Raw genomic sequence first — 18,406 nt, 5'->3', positions numbered from 1 at the left:
CATACCCATTGGCAGCTTTGTCACCTTCTACCTATGCCAATCCTCAATGCCAATGTGCAGTTTCACATAGATTGACCACGTCAGTGAGTAGAAAAACGTGGGACAGACAGAATGACTGACTGACAGAATGACACACTGACAGCTTCCTTGATTATGAACAGCATACCAAACCATGACTTAGTCATACCAAAAATTAGAAGGAAAAAAAACAAACATTGGTCCACAGGGGGAGCCACAGCGATCGGTCGCATTTTAGCCATTTTTAAGCATTTTTCTGTTGTTATAGCGCCACCCAGTTGCCAATTAGAGTTAAATTTCTCCAGTCACCTTGAGGCGTCCTGTTCTACATATCTACCAAGTTTAGTAAAAATCAATATGGGGGTTAGGCCTAGATAAGAAATTAGCTCTCTAGCGCCCCCGTTTTGTTTGATGGGGTCAATAATGGAGGGGTCCCCTCAGATTATGTGTGGTCATATGCCTACAAAGTTGCGTGGTGATCAGTGAAACCCTTGAGATGTTATACACCTTTATGTGATGAGCCACGCCCTCCGCAATATTCATTGCCTTATAGAAGCTCAGTTTTAGTAAGTTTTCCAACTTTTGCCAAGAGGGAACTTTAGATATTGGTCCCTAGATTATGTTCACCGAGTTTCATGTAGATCGGTCAAACTTCCTAGGAAGAGATCGATTTTAAGTGTTTTTCAAAAAATTCAAAATGGTGGAAAATCTATATAACCGGAAGTTATAGGTTCTTGAGGCAAATTTGTTCCTCATGAGGAGAGGCATCTCTGTGCAAAGTTTCATGTCTCTACGACATACGGGGCATGAGATATGCCCATTCAAAGTTTGCAATTTCAATCGGTTGCTATAGCGCCCCCCTTTGGCCAACTGATGTAATATTGCTTCATTCGCATCCTCCTATGACCCTCTATCACTGTGCCAAATTTCACATGGATTGACCAAGTCAGTGGGGAGAAAAACGTGGAACAGACACACACACATACAGAGTTTTCATCATTGTATAGTGAGATATCATTTTGATAAATGTTTTGTATCATCTGGTTCACACTACTTGATATTAGCCCGATTAAAGTCCAACCTGGCCGTCGTAGGGTGTTGGCTCAGATCAGGAACGACAATGGGCAGTGGCTTCATGAATGGATAGTTTTATGTCGTCTGCCCATTGTGTCATGGAGTCATAGTTTTTTTTGTTTTGTTTTTGGCTTGCATGATGTGTTGCCTCACGCCTATGACTATAAACAAATAGGAGCGCAGAGCACTCCTCAACTGTAAACATGCTGAAATGAAAGAGGAACAGTGACAAAGATGTTGTTGGCGCTGCAGGCGGAACTGGAAAATAGAGGAAAGGTTATTTTTATTTTTTTTAGGCTTTTCTAAACACAGCACTGTCTTCTCCATACCATGCGCGTCCTAGAAAATGTCAAGCTTTGACTGGTCGTAGATCAATGTGTCGGCCACGTTTCTTAATTGACCCTCTGCACACTCTGTGAAGCCACACAGTTGGTTCAATATCAGCAAAGTTTCCCTTTATATTCATTGTCTTGTGTGGCGATCAGCAGTGATGTGGTGGTTCACTTTTACACTGTGATCTGTAGCCTATAGTTCGGCTTTAGCTTCTAACTATCTTTGTCTTTTTAACCTGCTGTTGCTGCTGAGTCAGTTTGACATCCTGGATATATCCTTCAAACACAGACTGTAGACCCCTCTGTCTACTTCTCTCTGGAATCACTCTTTCATTGTTCCAAAAATATGATAATGTTTCTTCAGGGAGTGCAGTTAGTTACAATGTGGGCTCCATGCTTACTCTGACAGCTTGTTGGACCATCACAAAGGGGCGGGGCTTAGGGAGGGGTCAGTTGTCCAAATCACAGCAAGACGTTTTCTTCCTAACCTGACCCAGTGACCATCATTACAGACAAAAATATTGTGGAGGCTCAACCTGGGATTATATTGAGTTTTAAGTGTGTTTTTGTTTCTATAGGCTTTTCTAATTTCTAAATTTGTACACTCTCTTTTGCCTCCCTCACCTCCTCTCCTTGTGTCTTAGTCCCTCCCACCTGAGATGCAAGCAGAGGAGGCAACAAAATGAGACATCTGTGCTTGGAGCCGACATTTTGAGGCGACGTCAATTAAATATGATGAGTGGCACACCTCTTGTATACATCACAGGTGCGGAAAAGGCTTTTGCAAAGGATGCAACAATGCGTCCTTGCTCATAGCTCCTCTGGTAAGCCTCCTCTCTCCATGAAATGCATTTTAGGAACTGTGACATCAATTCCTAAAATGCATTTTGTGACCTGGCAAAGGCATGGACAAGAGAGGAGACAAGGAGGCACAAAATAAAAGAGAAAAGCGATGTGTTGTCTTGGCACACTGCTAATGTTGAACAGAACTGATATTTTCTGCCTTCTGAACATTTGGCAGGATGCAAATGTTGTTTATGTCACTGGTTTCATAAAGTTTGAAGAAAAATCTTAGGTGTGTTTCTGTATGTGAACACATGAGATCTCTTAAAGTGTGTGTTTATTTTCTCATTCCTACCTTTGAATTGTCCTCCAGGTCCTTGTTGTTCAGCAGGGCATGGTTGGTCCTGAACACAATCCAGTCAAACAGCGCGCTGTACAGAGACTTGGCCATGGAGTCCCTCACCGTGCCAGCCTACACACACACACACACACACACACACACACACACACACATAACACGTCAGTTTCTTCCTGATCAAAAACATATGGATTTCTTAATCTGGAACAGGAGCCAACACTGTTTTATCACTCTCCCTCTCAGCCTTACTGAAGTACAGTAACTCTCCGCTGCTGCTCAACCATTTTTATTTTACAGTGTTGGCAGTGCTGCTGTGGTGGCCCACAAGTGTTAAATGAATACAGAGGGAACAGTTATGAAATCAGTAAAACACTTCCTGATTTTTCTTAACCTATTTATCTTGTTTGTCTTTTTAACAGTATAGCACAAAGTCATTCTGCAGCATATGACTGAAACCTGCCGTCTTTACGATATCAAACCCAAGCACCTGCCAACTGCAGCAGCTTAGGTCAGAGCAACGAGACAAACACAACATTAATGTTCCCTCTCTCCTCTGTGAAAGTGGATCAGTGTCATATTAAATGTGTGAAGTGGGCAGAGAAGAGGTCTAATGAAGTGCTCTCACAGGGAGTATCTGAGTCATCTGATGGGTTTCAGTAAGAGAACAAAAAGATCCAGAAACTGTGAGGAGAAGCAGAGCTGGGCAGCTCCAAAATGCTGTGGTGAAAAATTAATCACTGGATATTGTTTTACAGCAACTGAGGCAGTCAATACTTTGGATCAGGCCACCATGGAAATGTAGTTTCACAGACATTATAGTCAAATAATCAATCAGATGATTGACAGGGAGTACATCTGCAACGATCGATGACGTAAACTAAAAGCTGAACATTTGCTGTTTAAGATGATTGTGAATTGAATATATTATAGGTCGGACAAAAGCTATTTGAATCTGTCTGAATATTTTTTACTATTCTCTGACATTTGATTGGTTTAAGAAAAGAGATTCATTTATAATGTTTAAGATGATTGGCTGCCTTCTGACCCGTACTGGTTAGGTTGAAATCCTTGAGGAGTAGTTAGACATTTTGGCTCAATAGCTCATTTGCCTTCTTACCAGAATTAGATGAAGATCAATAACAATCTCATATCTGTACGCTATATATGAAGCTAAGGCCAGAGGACAATCATTTTAGCTTAGCATAAAGACTGGAAGCAGAGGAAAACAACAAATGCCTTACTAATTAATGTGTGCATATGTTCTTGTTTGTTTGATTTAGTTTAATTTACTCTAAAACAGAAATGTAAAAATTGTGGTTTTAGGGAGTAAGCTTAGGGGCATGTGTTGTTTTACCTTTGGGCAGAGTCAGGCAAGCTGTTTCCCCTTCTTTCCAGCCTTGATGCTAAGCTAAGCTAATCGCCAGCTGGCCCCTCATATAGGGAACAGGGAATACGTCAAAAAAGTCTACAGGATTTTTCCATTGGATTTTGGATTATTGCCTAAAATAAGCTCTGAGGCAAACAAACACTTCACAAATGAACATCATTTTCATGATAACTGAAGCCTAAAGGCAGTCAATAGAAGTGAAAAGCTAATGTTAGACTTCAAACAAGCTACACCACCACTAAAAGACTGGAAGACTGTAAAGCCGTGTGCGGCACAGCTTGGTGTGACGACATTCTGTCATCTCATTTAGCCAGTTGTTAGCAACCGCCTTTTTTTAAGACATATAGAAGATTCAAAGTTCTGTTGGGTTCAAAGAGTGTGGTATTTACCAACATATTTTATTTCACAGAACAAAACAAAAACGTTCCTAAACTTGTGCTAACCACAGACCTTATTTCAGGCATCGAACCAAAACTGACTTCAAGACGAGGAACCAGGAGTGCTAAAATGCTAACTAATTCCCAGGTTTTAGGAATCATTCCTGGCCGACTCTATTTAGCATACCATAACAGGCGTGAGAGTGGAATCACTTTTCTTATCAAACTAAACTCATCAAACTAACATCTAACCAAGATCCATAAATCAACATTATGTTATTAGGATACAAACAACACCAGTGTAGCACCAAGCTGTTGAATTGTGCAGTCAACTAGTATTAATCTCTCTCAAGGAAACAACAGTAGGCTACCTATTAGCTTGAGTAAGCTACCATAAATGCTAACAGTCTGCTAGCGACTGAGCTCCTGTAATTTAGAAATGAGAAATACCAGTTTGTTCTTAATAATAAATTGTTAAAGTTTTAGCCATAACAACAACCACTTTGTATTCAGAGGGTAAACACGGAGCTGGTGTTAAAGCTCCCACACTGCTCACAAGTCTGAGTTACTGTTCTTATGTTTGGGAGTCCTGCTGTGTGAAGTGCTGTAATGCTTTAGGTGTTTTCAGTCAGGAGCCAGAACATTAAGTGTCTCCAGACCTGCAGATCACTATTTGGACAACTTTTTATGGATCGCCTTTTGATCCATAAAAAACAACATTGCCAAGAGGAGCCATTATTACGCCTCAACAAGCCAAAGAGCAACTATGTTCTCTCCTTAGACGATGATGAAAGGCACACTAAGATAACATAAGCAGACTTAAATTTGAGACTTGGACACTGGAGCACGTTCTTTGGCAGCAAGAAGTGTTGGGATTGAATGAGGGAGTGGAACAAGACAAAAGAAAGCTGCCTCAACTGGGTCGTGCATTTTCATGCCAGGAACCCCGAAATAGTTGTGCTTTACAACAGGGACCCCAGTGTGAGAAGACTCTGTTCAGTGTAATCCAATCAGAGCAGATTTAACTGAGCAGAGACTGAAAACAAACAGGAAACAAGGAGGGAAACTTCTACATTTGTGACAACTTCTCTGGAGTGAAAAAACACAGAAGCACACTGCTCTTTATAAATGCTGAGGACCCCATAAAACCTTGACAAGAGCTCCTGACTTCCACTAATCTGCTTCATCAAACACTTAACTGGTTGACCTGTTAACAACAGGCAATAACGGTTGCAGTCTTTGGTCTCTAGTGTCCTGGCGTGGCGCAGGGTGGCGCAGGGTGGCGAACCCTGCGCAGAGCTAGTTTCAAGCAGTACAACCCGAGGCGCGCTCAGTTTGGTAGTTTGGCAGACCGAGGTGCGCTGAGATGGGTGTGGCGGCGCAGCAGGGGGAGGTGTCGACAGACCCAGCTTGGTCTTGTCTTTGAACAAGTCACCCGCAGTGACAGTTTCGTGCCAAAAGGCTTCACCAAAGGTGTTCTAAAAGCTCACCAGCTGAAACCAGGTCTACTGTCAGCGCAGGGGGAGCGCAGCCGGTGTAAGTGGAAGTTTGGCTGACCGGCAGACAGTGCGCACACGTCACCAAAACTTCACAGGCAGGTTTCCAGAATGTCAGGCACATTAACGATGCAATAAATACCCACAAAAACCACTATTCCATGCAACTATCTGCAATCAGCACATAAATGTATCTCTATATCGACTGTCCCGTCACATCTGATGTCAGATCAAAGGGGACTGGCACCGTATGGCATGTTTGGCATGTTTGGCACGCATAATGGAAACCCAACGCAACATTGCTTTACAATTGTGGTGACCTCCTCCCAGGCTACCTTTGCATCATCAGCCCGTGGAGGTCTGCTCACAGTTCCATATATTTGGAGCTTGGACCTCCCGGACCAAAACATCAGTTTCCTCCTGGGAGAAGTTTGGCCGTCTGACGCTGCTGCTCTCTTCCGCCATGGCGAATTGAGTAAACTCTCATTACGCCTTTGCGCGGCGCATTTAAGGGCGAGGAGAGGGGCTCATTTGATTGGTGTGATGTGTGTAAAACCCACTCCACGCCTTCTCTCTTCCCTCTTTCTGACTTGAGCCGGTAGGAGGGACGGAGGTGGGAAAGAGGAGTAGCTGCGCCAGCGCGCATGGTGTGCCAAACTTGCAAAATACGCCTGGCCACACCCAGTTGGCGAAGCACAGGTGCCTCCGCCTCGCCCGATCTGGGAAACTAGGCCTTAATGTCAAACACAGACAGTAATGAGAACAACAGAATGTTTGGTGTCCCTCATGTCAAGCTGGTTGTCAGAAAAGTAGTCTAAGGCCCAGATCACACAGAAAGAGTTCAACTGAATTTGGAGGTTTTTGGTCTGTGAACGCAGCTCAAGCGGAACTTTTCATGACTTTTTGTATTTTTCCTCAGCAGTCTGTTGATTTGAGTCGCGAGGTGGACAACTGAGGAACAATCTGTTTAATTATCACATTCAAGACTTCCATTCGATCAGTTTGAGGTCAGATTTGATCAGTTGATTAGAGGAGCAGCTGCTGCAGAGGCAAATGAAAGCAAACTTTGCTCTGCTGCAGACCCAGTGCTGGACTGTGCACACCACGCAGCCCGTGTCATCTAAAGTACGTTGCAAAATCAATAGACAACAATAATAAGATAACGATAATGCTCCATTTGTGCCACAAATTCGCTCTGCCGCTGGATAGAGAGAGACGCAGCTCCAAAACTTGAAAATCTATATATGGCGATGGATGCTGATGTTGTGGCAGTCCGACACAAATAAATCTACATGTGGAAAACCCTGTAGAGTGGACAGATGATAACACAAAGATGGAGGTTTTGTTGGGGTTTTAGCTTTGCCTCTCCCTGTCTCATGTTTGTTTTCAGTCTGTCTCTGTGTGTTTGCTAGGCGTGGCCTTCTAGTTCCCTCCTCCTGCTGATCCTCCTGAGTGCCAGCAGCTGCTGAACCTGAACCACATCTACAATCTAGCCACTGCAGTATAAAACCCCGGCTAAGCAACCAGACTCTGTGGCACAGATGTCAAGGCCAACTCCTGCGTGTTTTGACACTTTTTTTTGTACTTTTTGGCCATTAATTCACACTGTTCTGTGTCTCAGGTTTACCACGCAAGCCTCAACTATAACCATCCACGTCCAGCCTCATTTTCATCTCCTGCCTCTGGATTTGGACTTTCTTCAGCGCCCCCTGCTCTGTCTGCTCTGCTTCGCCATTCCTAGTTCACCCCAGCCATCATTCCACTCCAGCCTTCAGACTCCCATCCTCACATTGCAATAAATTGCCTTTAAGCATTCCCTATTTCCTGGTTGTGTTTGCATTTGGGCCCTAAGTTGAACTGTCACAACAGATTTGTGCTAAAAAGACTGTAAGATGAACGCATGATTTGTATAACTTACATTAACATCAACTAAACTTGGGAATGTACAAGTAACGAGGACTATGGATTCCTAATCACTTACATTACTAAGATAGGGATTATTATTATTATTGGTTAGTAAAAGAGGAATGATTAAAGCATCCCTTTGCAACGGTCATAGAAGCACCTGACTACTGTTTTAGAACGAACTAAAAAATGCGTACCTATCCTTTAATTGATTTGCCGGATTAAACACATCACCTACAGCATATAGAGTTACAGCCCTGGTTCAGAGGGTTCAGACAGACGAGATTTGCCAGAGGAAGTTGGTCTGAAGCTTCCTGAAACAATGAACAAAAGCAGGCACACACTACAAGGACAATAAAACTGAATAAAAGTCTCACATTAGTTATGTAACAATAAAAATAAAAAAATACCCCCCTCTTCCAGCCCTTTATGGGACATTGTGAACCTGATGAAGCTTAGAAGCACAGCCTGCTGAGGCCAAACGCAGCCAACAGCCATGATGAAGCAAAACCATGCATTTTAAAAGCTGCCTCTTCACTCTTGCATTATTGATTGTTGATGATATTTTTAGCAAGCAGGCCTGTGACGTCCCCGCTCCCACAAAGTTATGTAAGATTGTTATGAATAATACAAGGTTTGATAAGAAGAATCACGATTTAAATAGTGCAGCAGGAACTCGGGGGACTGGCAGACGAGACATGAACATTTGACATGCTCACTGAGCGTGAATTGTCTCTGTGTTTGCCATGTAATTTAATTATTTACCACAATGGGAGCAGTTAGGAACCAGGAGGGAACGTGGCTGGAAGTAAATGGGCTGAAAATGTTTCACTGGAGGGCCACCCAAGAAACTGACAAAATAATTAGCAGGACTTAATCAGAGACTTTGGTAAAGTGTAACGGTCCGCGCTGTTTAACCAGGTCGTTTCTGGTGTTTGTGATTAAAAGGCTCTGCTGAGGGGAAGTTGTTGTTGTCTTTCTTTCCATTTCTTTCTCTGTCTTTCTCCTGAAAACAACAGGAGGTGTAAAACACCAGCATGAGCTCACGCTGCACGTGGCCTGCTAGCTTCCTCGCTGCAGGATGTTTTGTGTGCGCGTGTGTGTTTCACCACAATATGCCCATCTGCATATGTTTTCAATTTGTATTTATGGAGTTGTTGTTTTTGTCTATCAGTGTACATACATTTTACAATCCCTTAGCAACGGGAGATTACTGTACCTCTACACTCCCACTACAAGGCTTCCATGACTTTGAAACAGCCAAACCCTTTATATGAATGCAAAGCATATGAACGAGCGTCTGATGCCCCCCCTCACTTCCCCTGCCCCATGTCTGTCTTTAAACAGGAAGAAGGAAGTGGTGGAGTCAGATTATCTGAGGCCACATCAAAAATGTCAAAGGCAGCCATCACGCCTTATCTTGACAGACATGGGCTCACACGCATGTGCACCCTGACAGACACACATTGACACAATCATGATCTTGCAGATGCACACGCTCTGGTGTTTTCTCACTTCACCTGAAATAAACTTTGAGTCTCAGCCCAGGCTAAACCACAGAGGTCAATGTTATCTGCTGAAGTCTGGAACTCCCCATAACTTTACAGTAAATGTTTTTGTTGTATAGACTCCTGGCCTCTGTGTGAGTCCATACACTGATCAGCCAAAACATTAAAACCACTGACAGATGAAGTAACATTGCTCATCTTGTTAAAATAAAATGTTCTGCTTAGAAACCTTGGGACCTGGCATTCATGTGGATGCCACCTGACATGCACCACCCGCCCAACCACCACTGTTAAAGACAAAGGCAACAGAATCTGACAAAGAGCTCAGGGCATCGACCTGGCCCCCAAATTCCCAAATCTGATGAGGATTCATGGGACTTGCTGGTTCCCTAGACGTACACCCAGTTTACCATGGGATCTCCTTGAATCGGACTTGGCTCTGATCTGTGAATGCATGAACAAAGGACCTCTGGGAAGTGTCCTGGGGTGTCTGCAGGGGCATAGCAGACGCAGGGGTATGGGCTGCTGTATCTGTCCTCTATGTCCCCCGGACTTTTCCACACTGTAAATTGAGTTTGCCAGCCATTCAGTTCATTTGAACAAGTCAGAGCTCGTTTCTCCAAGTTGTCCTGGATGTAATGCGAGGGGGGGGGCAAGGTGCACAGTTGAGTAGCAACTTCACACAACTAATACGGCTGATAGCGAACATGAAACAGTAAAATAAAGCAGATATCTAAATTTTTTAAAAAAAAGGATGCAGGAGAGAAACTAAACTCCAAACCACAGAGATTCAGTTAGAAGCTGCAAAAATACTGAGAGCTGAACACACAGAGACACTCGGCACACTCGGCACGTTTGGGGGCAAGAGCAGGGTTTGTCGAGGGTTGACTGCAGTCAGCAAGACCGCACTGCTACCCGCTTGAGGGCAGGCAGCTGGCTTTTGGACCTGCTCTGGAGAAGGTCCATCTATGGCGCTGCTTGGTGTGGCACGGCGCATCTAAACTGACTATGGAAACACAAATCAGCATGACAATGGAAAAAGGGTATTAGTGTATTATCATGCTAACAGTTGCTAGTTAGCACTTACCACAAAGCACAGCTGAGGCTAGTGTGGCAAAAAACAAGTCTCTTTCTCCTTTTTCCACTTTTTTACTTTGATAAATGTACCATTTTCTTCATGACTTTAAACATGAAAAGAGCCGACTGTCATTCCTAAGTGTAGGCCTACATACCAAATTTAGTGTTATATAAAAAACATGGAAGAATATGTCCCTTTTAATTCATATAAAAGGTCAATGGAGAAAGAAAGAAATAGAATGACCCGAGATTTCTCTGGCACAAAAGATAAGTAATAATACAAGCCTATAGTTTAAATAACATTAGCCTAAATGTTTTTAATGCCTTTTCTGGGTTAAGCATTGCCATAATCAGATCTTAAAATATGAGCAGCAGGGTGTCTTATTGATTAAAAATACAGCTGTACTGAAAACTAAATTGTTGCACTTTGAGGACACATTCATCTGAGCCACTAATGCATTCTTTAGTGTCCTTAAGCAAGCCTTAAAGACATTAACAAAGTCCAGATTCTGACCTTGTCAGATGCTGCCAGGCACAGTTTCCCTGCATGAAATACTTTAACTCTCATTATTACCCTGGAACCAAAACCAAGCAATTTAAAAATGCATTCCACCTTACTCAACCAGGGCCCATCCAGTAAATTTGGGGATCTTATTGAAGTTCTGGAAATACCAAACTCTTTCTGAAGCACACCAAAGTTCAGCAGGTCACATGCCAAAATCTCCACTGTGGGTGGATGGGACAGCTGCCTCGCACACTTTCTCAACCTTTTTTCATCCAAGGAGGAAGAAATCATTTCTGAGAAGGAGCGGCAGCATTTGCCAGGTTCTTTTTTCCACATTTCCTTTGTATAAAAACAGGCGTGTTATGGATTCCACAGGTGGCCTCGACTTGCTCCCACGACCCCTCAGTCAGACCAGGGCAGGGCTTCACTTTCGCTGCTCTCGTGGCCTGTGTGTGCTCTTTGTGAGAACCAATTTGACTGTTAGATACAGAGAATGAAGGCATTTTGGGAATATGAAGACACTTTGGCCAGTCCTCACTTCTTTAACTGGCTGTTTGAGGTTAGAGACTTGGTTTAAGGGTCAATATTAGAGTTAGGTTTAGGTTGAAGTTAGTGTGAGGGCTGGGGTCAGGTCTATAGTTGTAATATTAAAGGTTATGCCTAGTATACACTTGTGGGTGAGCATGGAAGGTATTTTCTACCTCAGTGGTTCCTAGTTTGACTTAAAGTGTTTATAATTAACATTTTTTGTATGAATAATGGATAACAAGACATGTACTATTATGTGAAAAGGGTCCCTTGTAGTGCAAAGTGACAAACCCACAGATAACTATCACCTGACTGTGCGGTCTCTCTCCGCTCTGCAGAGCTTCATCGCATCTTTAAATCCATTTTTTAGTTTGTTTAACCTCCTCCACTCTGCAGGGACACCAATGTCCTTGGCCAACATTACTCTCTTTCAGAGGCTGTAGTGAACTGAGTAAAGATACTTGTATGATATGAAACTAGAAGATCTAAGGAATCCATCAGTACCGACCATGTCATGAAAATAACTGGCTTGTCGGGAGTGAGGCTTTATTTGTTGAGGAAAAACTGGCATGGCCATTTTCACAGGGGTCCCTTGACCTCTCACTTTAAGACATCCGAATGAAAATTGGTTCTATAGATACCAACAATTCTCTTCTTTACAGACACGCCCACTTTACGCTCATCCAATGCAGTTTTGAGTGAAAATAATTCAGCGTTTTGGTCTTATTTCCGCCTATTTTATTTTAATATTTCTGCATACTTGGTTCCTCAAGCAGTCTTGCAATCACATAAATTAGGTATGACTGGAAAGATGAGACTCTTGTGATTCAATGAGACCAGTTTTTATTCATGTGTGATGATGTTAGCCCCCAAAGCAGCATTGTAGTGAGACCCTTTCTTTTATACTTGACCTCTCTGTATTCAATGACCTCTAGGATAATCACAGCCTCATGAAACTTTACAGCCACAAACTAGAGACCTGGGGCATTCAGGGGATGTACAGCTTTCATGGGTATACTGACAATAAAGAGGGGTTCTCAGCAGGTTCCAGAACAAAAGTGCTTGCCATCCAATCACCAGAAAATGCAGTTCTTACAGATATCACCAAATGTCAAAAATTTGGTACCAAATCAAAGCATTGATTATCTTTACCATTCCTAAAGGTCTTGGTGTCTTAATGTGGTACTTGAGATGCTTTTTTGTTAGATTTTTACCATTTTTATCAATTTTCAAGTGGTAAAAGATGCTTAAATTTAGCACTAAATCAATGGTAGGAACCCAAAAATTGCTGCAACAATTTATGAGACAAAAATGTGCACGGGAATGGCCATCATATGTGTCAACCATTGTGTTCTAGGACATTAAAAACAAAACTTTTTAAGTATGATGAGGCACGTAAACAAAAATCAATGTTTACTACAGATTTATGATTTATTATAGAAAAACTGAGCTGCATCTCAAATTAATCGTCAGGTTCCCAGCATTCAGATGATGTATAGCACTTCTATGTCACACATACTGTCGACCTGCTGTCTCCCCCAAAGTTCCTCCACCCCCCTAAAAAGGACAAGAATGGGTCTATGATAGGAAAGGGGTGTAATAGAAGAGGTTAACAGCTAGGCAACTTTACTGTTTTGTTTCTTGCTCACCGCTCTTATCTGTGTTGCTTTGACATCATCAGGCAGCTATTTTTAGTGAAGGAGTTCTTTAAACCCACTGTATACTACCTGACCAGGATTAAATAACGGACAGAAAAGTTTATATATATATATATATATATATATGTTTCCCTCAGGAGTGAACTGCAACTAACAACAAGAACTACAAGAGTACATATATAAAAAACATAGAAGAGCATGTATAGATTTTGAGTGAGGCACTGAGAGATAAAGTGCTTTGTCCATTAAGGTTGAAAAGTGCTCTATATATGTGCAGTCCATTTATAGCTTGTTTCTGTGGCCCCAAAATAGCCAAAATATCAGTTATTGCAGGTTTAATGTTGGGAGAGACTTACAACTACATAATGACAGGTATTAAGACTATTTTCTTCTCTTCAAGCCCACATTTGGGGTTTTCCCGGTATTTTCTATCTTTTTCTTTGCTGCCAATACGGGACTTTCAGAGATTGAAAGGTCACTGCCTCATCCTCTGCAGGTCCCTCTACGTCCATTTACCTCTCACTCTTTTAGAGATAAGGCCTTCTTGTGAAAGACAGGAGGGAACTTCCATGGCATGACACCAGAAGCTGCAGGACAGGGTTTATCATAGCTGCAGCCTTGGTCCAGGATTAGCTTTCTGATCACATTGTCTGACCTTTTGTTACACAGCTGGTTGAGAAAAAGGGAATGTAAGTGTTTGAAATGTGTGACTGACGGAGAAACAGAGAGACACAAACACAGACAGACTGAGGATCTGGCTTTTGGCCTCTGTACTGTATATTCCAGTGGAGGTTGCACATTCCTGAGACCAGACCACATGACTGGAGGGATGGGGGGGGGGGGGGGGGGGGGGGCACATGAGAGCGGGAGCAACCATTGTTGGGCTAAACTAACCCATAGATTAGATGGGGGGATGGAGCCGTGCAGCATAACACACTATCAATGTGTAGCATTTCCTTCCTCATACAAAAAGCCCCGCAGACGCGAGCAGGGAGCTGGACCAAATTCAATTCTATGCTGAACCATCAAAGGATCTGGGGATGGAGAGATACACGAGAACCACTGAATATTAATATGCACAAGCACAATGACAGACATCAGAGGAGTCTATCTGGGTCAGCTGAGGCATCCTGGAGGTAAATTTCTCAGACTGAGTCCAGAGGGCTGTATGGACGGGGGGTTTAGTCGCGCTGTTCCTTGACTCGACAGGAAACAGGAAGTTGCAGAGGAAGAGACCTCTATCAAAAGAGCCTCAGACAGAAGTGGTGGGGGTCGGGGGAAGTGCCACAACAAACTCCCTAGACAAGCTCCAAAGCATGCACACACAAACACAGAATCTCCCCTGCAGCTGACGCACTTCAGAACAAACCACTACAAAAAAAAAAAAAAAGCCTCCCTGAGACTGGCTGGAATTTACTAAAGCCACGCCTCCACTGCCACCCTCACACAGGCCCTTCTGACTATTGGTAGTCAACTATTAAAACATATTAAAATGTTCCTCGATGTTTAGCATCCTCTGGGTTTTATTAAGTGTGTGGGGACCACACAGGCTCACAGGGGGTTTTACCAGTAGTAGGTCATCAGTTTTAGAAGGTCATATAAAGCCTGTGTGTTTGAGACTCAGGTGGGTAAGTGTCAAACTAAAAAGGTCACCTCAGCAAGTTTGTAGGGTACGATAAGCCTCTCTCCAACAGTCACAGTCTTCCTGGTCGTCAGCGCTTCCAGCAGCATCTCCTCTTTGACCTGAAGAGAAAAAAAAACCCCACAAGGACGAGGTTAAAAACAGAGTTTGGTGTCACTTAAAGATTTCACGTGAAGTGTGACCTATTAGAGCACAATGACTGCACACGGTATCAGGGATACAAAAACAAACAGTGTAAGCATTTTAGAGGGTCAATTAAATCAAAGGTTAAGTTTAAGTAAGAATTGTTTTTGGGACATTATGGCCTTTGTTTGACAGTTAAAAGTAATGAAGTCATGGTAACTGGAAGAATGATAACATGCAGTAATGGTCCAATAATGTCCCAGGGCATCATTTTATTAAAGGGGTTTTCCAGAAGATTAATATGGCACTTCCGTAAAGCTGAAGGACTCACAAGAGACAGATTAAAATAAGAATGGTTCAAATTTAAGCAGCAGGGGGTGAAATATCAGGACCTTTCCTACATTTCCCATAATGCAACCAACCTTTTGGTGCGACCGTCACTGCCTGATGGATGTCCATGCATTTTAAATTCCATAATCCCCATTTGTAATTCTCTCTGTAAAAGGAGCTGTGAAATTCAGGCTGGCCATAGACCATCTCACAAATAAACCTTCTCAAAATCATCCTGAAAGATGACATATGCTCCATACTCAAGAGACGTAGGAGGACCTGGATTGACCACGTGCTCAGCATGGACATCACAGCTATCCCAAGAGTTGCTTTACACCGGAGCACAGAGGGCAACGGAGGAAAGGGAGGTCCAAAATATCATGGCACAGGATGATATAGAAAGAACTTTAACACCACCAACAGAGCTGGAGGACCATAAAAATATTGGCCAAAGACAGAAAAGTGGAGGGACTTTGTTGCAGCCAGCACAACAGATATGAGTGAGTCATTGGCAACTCTATAATATCATGATATACAATACCATGGTGATATAAAACTAGAAACACTGTCACAGCATATTTTATCCCCATCATCTCCTCGTCGGTCTACTAAACTCACACTCATAATAACTCTGATGGTTTTAAGTAACACAGCTGACCACAATTAGCACATAAACACTGCTCTCTGTCCTCACACTTACAGTACAATGCTATGCGGCGAGTTCACACAGACTCTAAACTCGGCCCCAGACAAACCATTGATGACAGGGCCACACTGGGAAAAGCAGATGTCACCACACACACACATACACGCCTCCTCCATCTACAGGGATTATGGGAGTGGGCAGAACAGCTGCTGCTGAGACCATGCGTGTGTGTGTGTGTGGGTGGGTCTGTGAATACATGTGACAGCATGTCTTTGTGTGATTGCCTGATGTCTTCATGTATAAAAGGCCAGGGTGTTAATGTTATAGTTAATACCATTATGGATCTAGTTTTGTCAACTGCCTCCTTCGTAAAGGCTTTGACATAGAAAGAGAAGCGTGTGTGTGTGTGTGTGTGTGTGTGTGTGAGTGAGCGAGGGGTGGGGGGCGGCATAATCAGACTTCATTTCACACTGCCTGGTAATCCCTCGACTAAGAGCAAAGCCTATTCTGCAGCCTGGTGATTGGTCTTTAGCCGGTACATTTCCATGTATTAGTCGCTTGGTAACAGGCTTGCTGCTTCGCCTATGATCACAGCTCTAATACCATAATACACACAAGTTTGTAAGCACTGGTTTGGGGTCAGTGATTCTGTTCTCAAATTAACATTTTTTTTTTTCTCCCTGGGACATAAAGACCTCGAGTCTGTTTCTAGGTTTGCAGATGTTAAGCTCTGACAGATGCTCTTCTCTCGTTTCTCTGTTTGTAAAAGACACCTATGATTTTTAAGTAACATTAAATTATATGTTTATATTTTCAGCAGTTGTTACCAGTGTTATCTAACATTTACTGTTGTTAATTGTCTGCCTGCAGTTAATAACACTAAAGGCCCTGACACAATGAGCCAACGGTCAGAAATTGGTCAATATCGGGCTGTCAGTGAGCATCTGTCCCCGTAGCTTTGGCAGTCTGTCCACCACCGTTGGCACTAGTTGGCCATCGTCGGCCCTCGTCAGCTTTTATTTCGGCTGATTCAGCATGGTAAATCAGTGTCAGAGACAGCGGACCTCGTCGATGAGTGAAATCTCTCTCTTTGTATGAGAAGATAAACAGTAGCGTGTAAAGCAGACAACACAGCAACTTACACAGTCAAGAGGGTGTAAGATCAAAACAAAGTCGTAATATAAGTTAGATTGGGTTTTTTTTAGCCATTGAGCTCTTTAACAGAAAAGGTTTGTCTCTGTTCGTGTCGTTGTTCACTAGTGGACAGTAAATATCCTTTGTTCTTTCAGTATCGGGTTGTGTTGTTAATGCGCTAACTGGCTAACTAGTGTCTTATACATGTCCCATACATTTTAATAAAAACTAGATACCAGGCCCCTAGATGGCGCCTATTCAGTCCGATGGAGTTGTTCGCCTGGCATGTACACCAAAAGAGTTTCTAGCTCATAGACTTTACATGGTGATGGCGTCACAGATTTTGATATCACTTTTCTTGGCTCCAGGAAAGTTTTACAAATATAAAACCTCCATGGATCAAAACTTCATAATTACAAGAGTCTTAATTGACCCTGTTGGAAGTTCAAGGTGTCCTGTCAACAGTTTTACAGACTTCTCTTTTGCAATCATTGTCTAATAGGAAAATGCTTTTTGGGCTTTTTTTGCTGCAATACCACGAGTGCCCACTGGGGAAAATTGGAGGCAAAGCTGAGCTGCTTTCCTGGGGCCTGATCTGTCCTGTCGGCCTTTTGGTTTCCTTTTTGGAATTATGAATACAGACTGCCGCCACCTGCTGGTATGGAGAGTTATTTCCTCTCATACAGGTGCAAAACTTTCCTGCCAGATGGCCGTTGGTTGTAGGCTTTGCAGTGTACAACTTTTTGGCACAAGTGATGTGAGGTGACGCAGCAGTTGTCCTTAGTCACCACTAGATCTTTGATGTTGGATTGGCATTTCTGGCATTAAGCTGCGGTAGGTGGTAAACTGTAAAGACATCGCCGTATTGTTGACAAAACTTGTCTGACATAGTAACTAGAGTTGGGAGTGATGGGTGCTTAGATTTGGTTTACAGGGCCGTCACTTGTTCTAATTCACTGCTACTGCCATCATACCTAGTTGTGACAGTAAATTGCCTTTTCTTTGCTTCTTCTGCTCCTAAATAAAACCATAAGAGACAGTGGAAGCCAATAAATGTGGCATTAAATACATTTTTTAAAAACGCTGGTTTTACTCTAGAAATAAGGAAGCTTGCCCTATCTGTAAAAATCTACTTAAAATATGTTTGAGGAAAAACAGCCCCATGTGGTTACTGATAAGGAAAATAAAACAAAAACCTGACTAGACTTTATCAGAATTTATTGGCCTGCATCAGATTGTGATGAATTGACAAAACATTTGTACTGGAGTGTTTCATGATGCTGTTTTTAGCATTAAAATACCAACAACAGATTCAGGCTTTAGTGGGATTTGTTCTCACAGTAAGCTGCTCTCTCCGGACCGATTACCAGTTTGCACAGGAATGTTTCTGGTTAGCTCAAAACACTCAGCTCTACAGCTCAGAGGATCCAGTCTGTCAGCCATCCATCAGCCTCTACGAGCTCTACTTCCTCTTCCAGTTCCACCTCCACAGGAAACAGGAAGTCCTGACTAGTTTGAGTCCTAT

The 18,406-nt window shown here is 42.8% G+C and overlaps 1 protein-coding gene across 18 annotated transcripts in view; it reads right to left on the bottom strand.

The window, feature by feature from the left end:
- LOC117262261 (unconventional myosin-IXAa-like) overlaps positions 1 to 18,406 on the bottom strand; it is a 217,634-nt gene that overhangs the window by 71,472 nt on the left and 127,756 nt on the right. For all 18 annotated transcript variants that reach the window (XM_033635087.2, XM_033635091.2, XM_033635092.2 and 15 more), the window contains 2 exons: positions 14,660 to 14,749; positions 2,563 to 2,679 (listed from right to left, as the gene is read on the bottom strand). In XM_033635087.2, the coding sequence (XP_033490978.2) occupies positions 2,563 to 2,679; positions 14,660 to 14,749 (207 nt within the window). The remainder of the gene's footprint in view (positions 1 to 2,562; positions 2,680 to 14,659; positions 14,750 to 18,406) is intronic.

This window comes from Epinephelus lanceolatus, chromosome 5, assembly GCF_041903045.1.
Source record: "Epinephelus lanceolatus isolate andai-2023 chromosome 5, ASM4190304v1, whole genome shotgun sequence".
Classification (NCBI taxonomy): domain Eukaryota; kingdom Metazoa; phylum Chordata; class Actinopteri; order Perciformes; family Serranidae; genus Epinephelus; species Epinephelus lanceolatus.
Note: the sequence above shows the minus strand (reverse complement) of the source record. Positions and strands in the feature narration are given on the sequence as shown.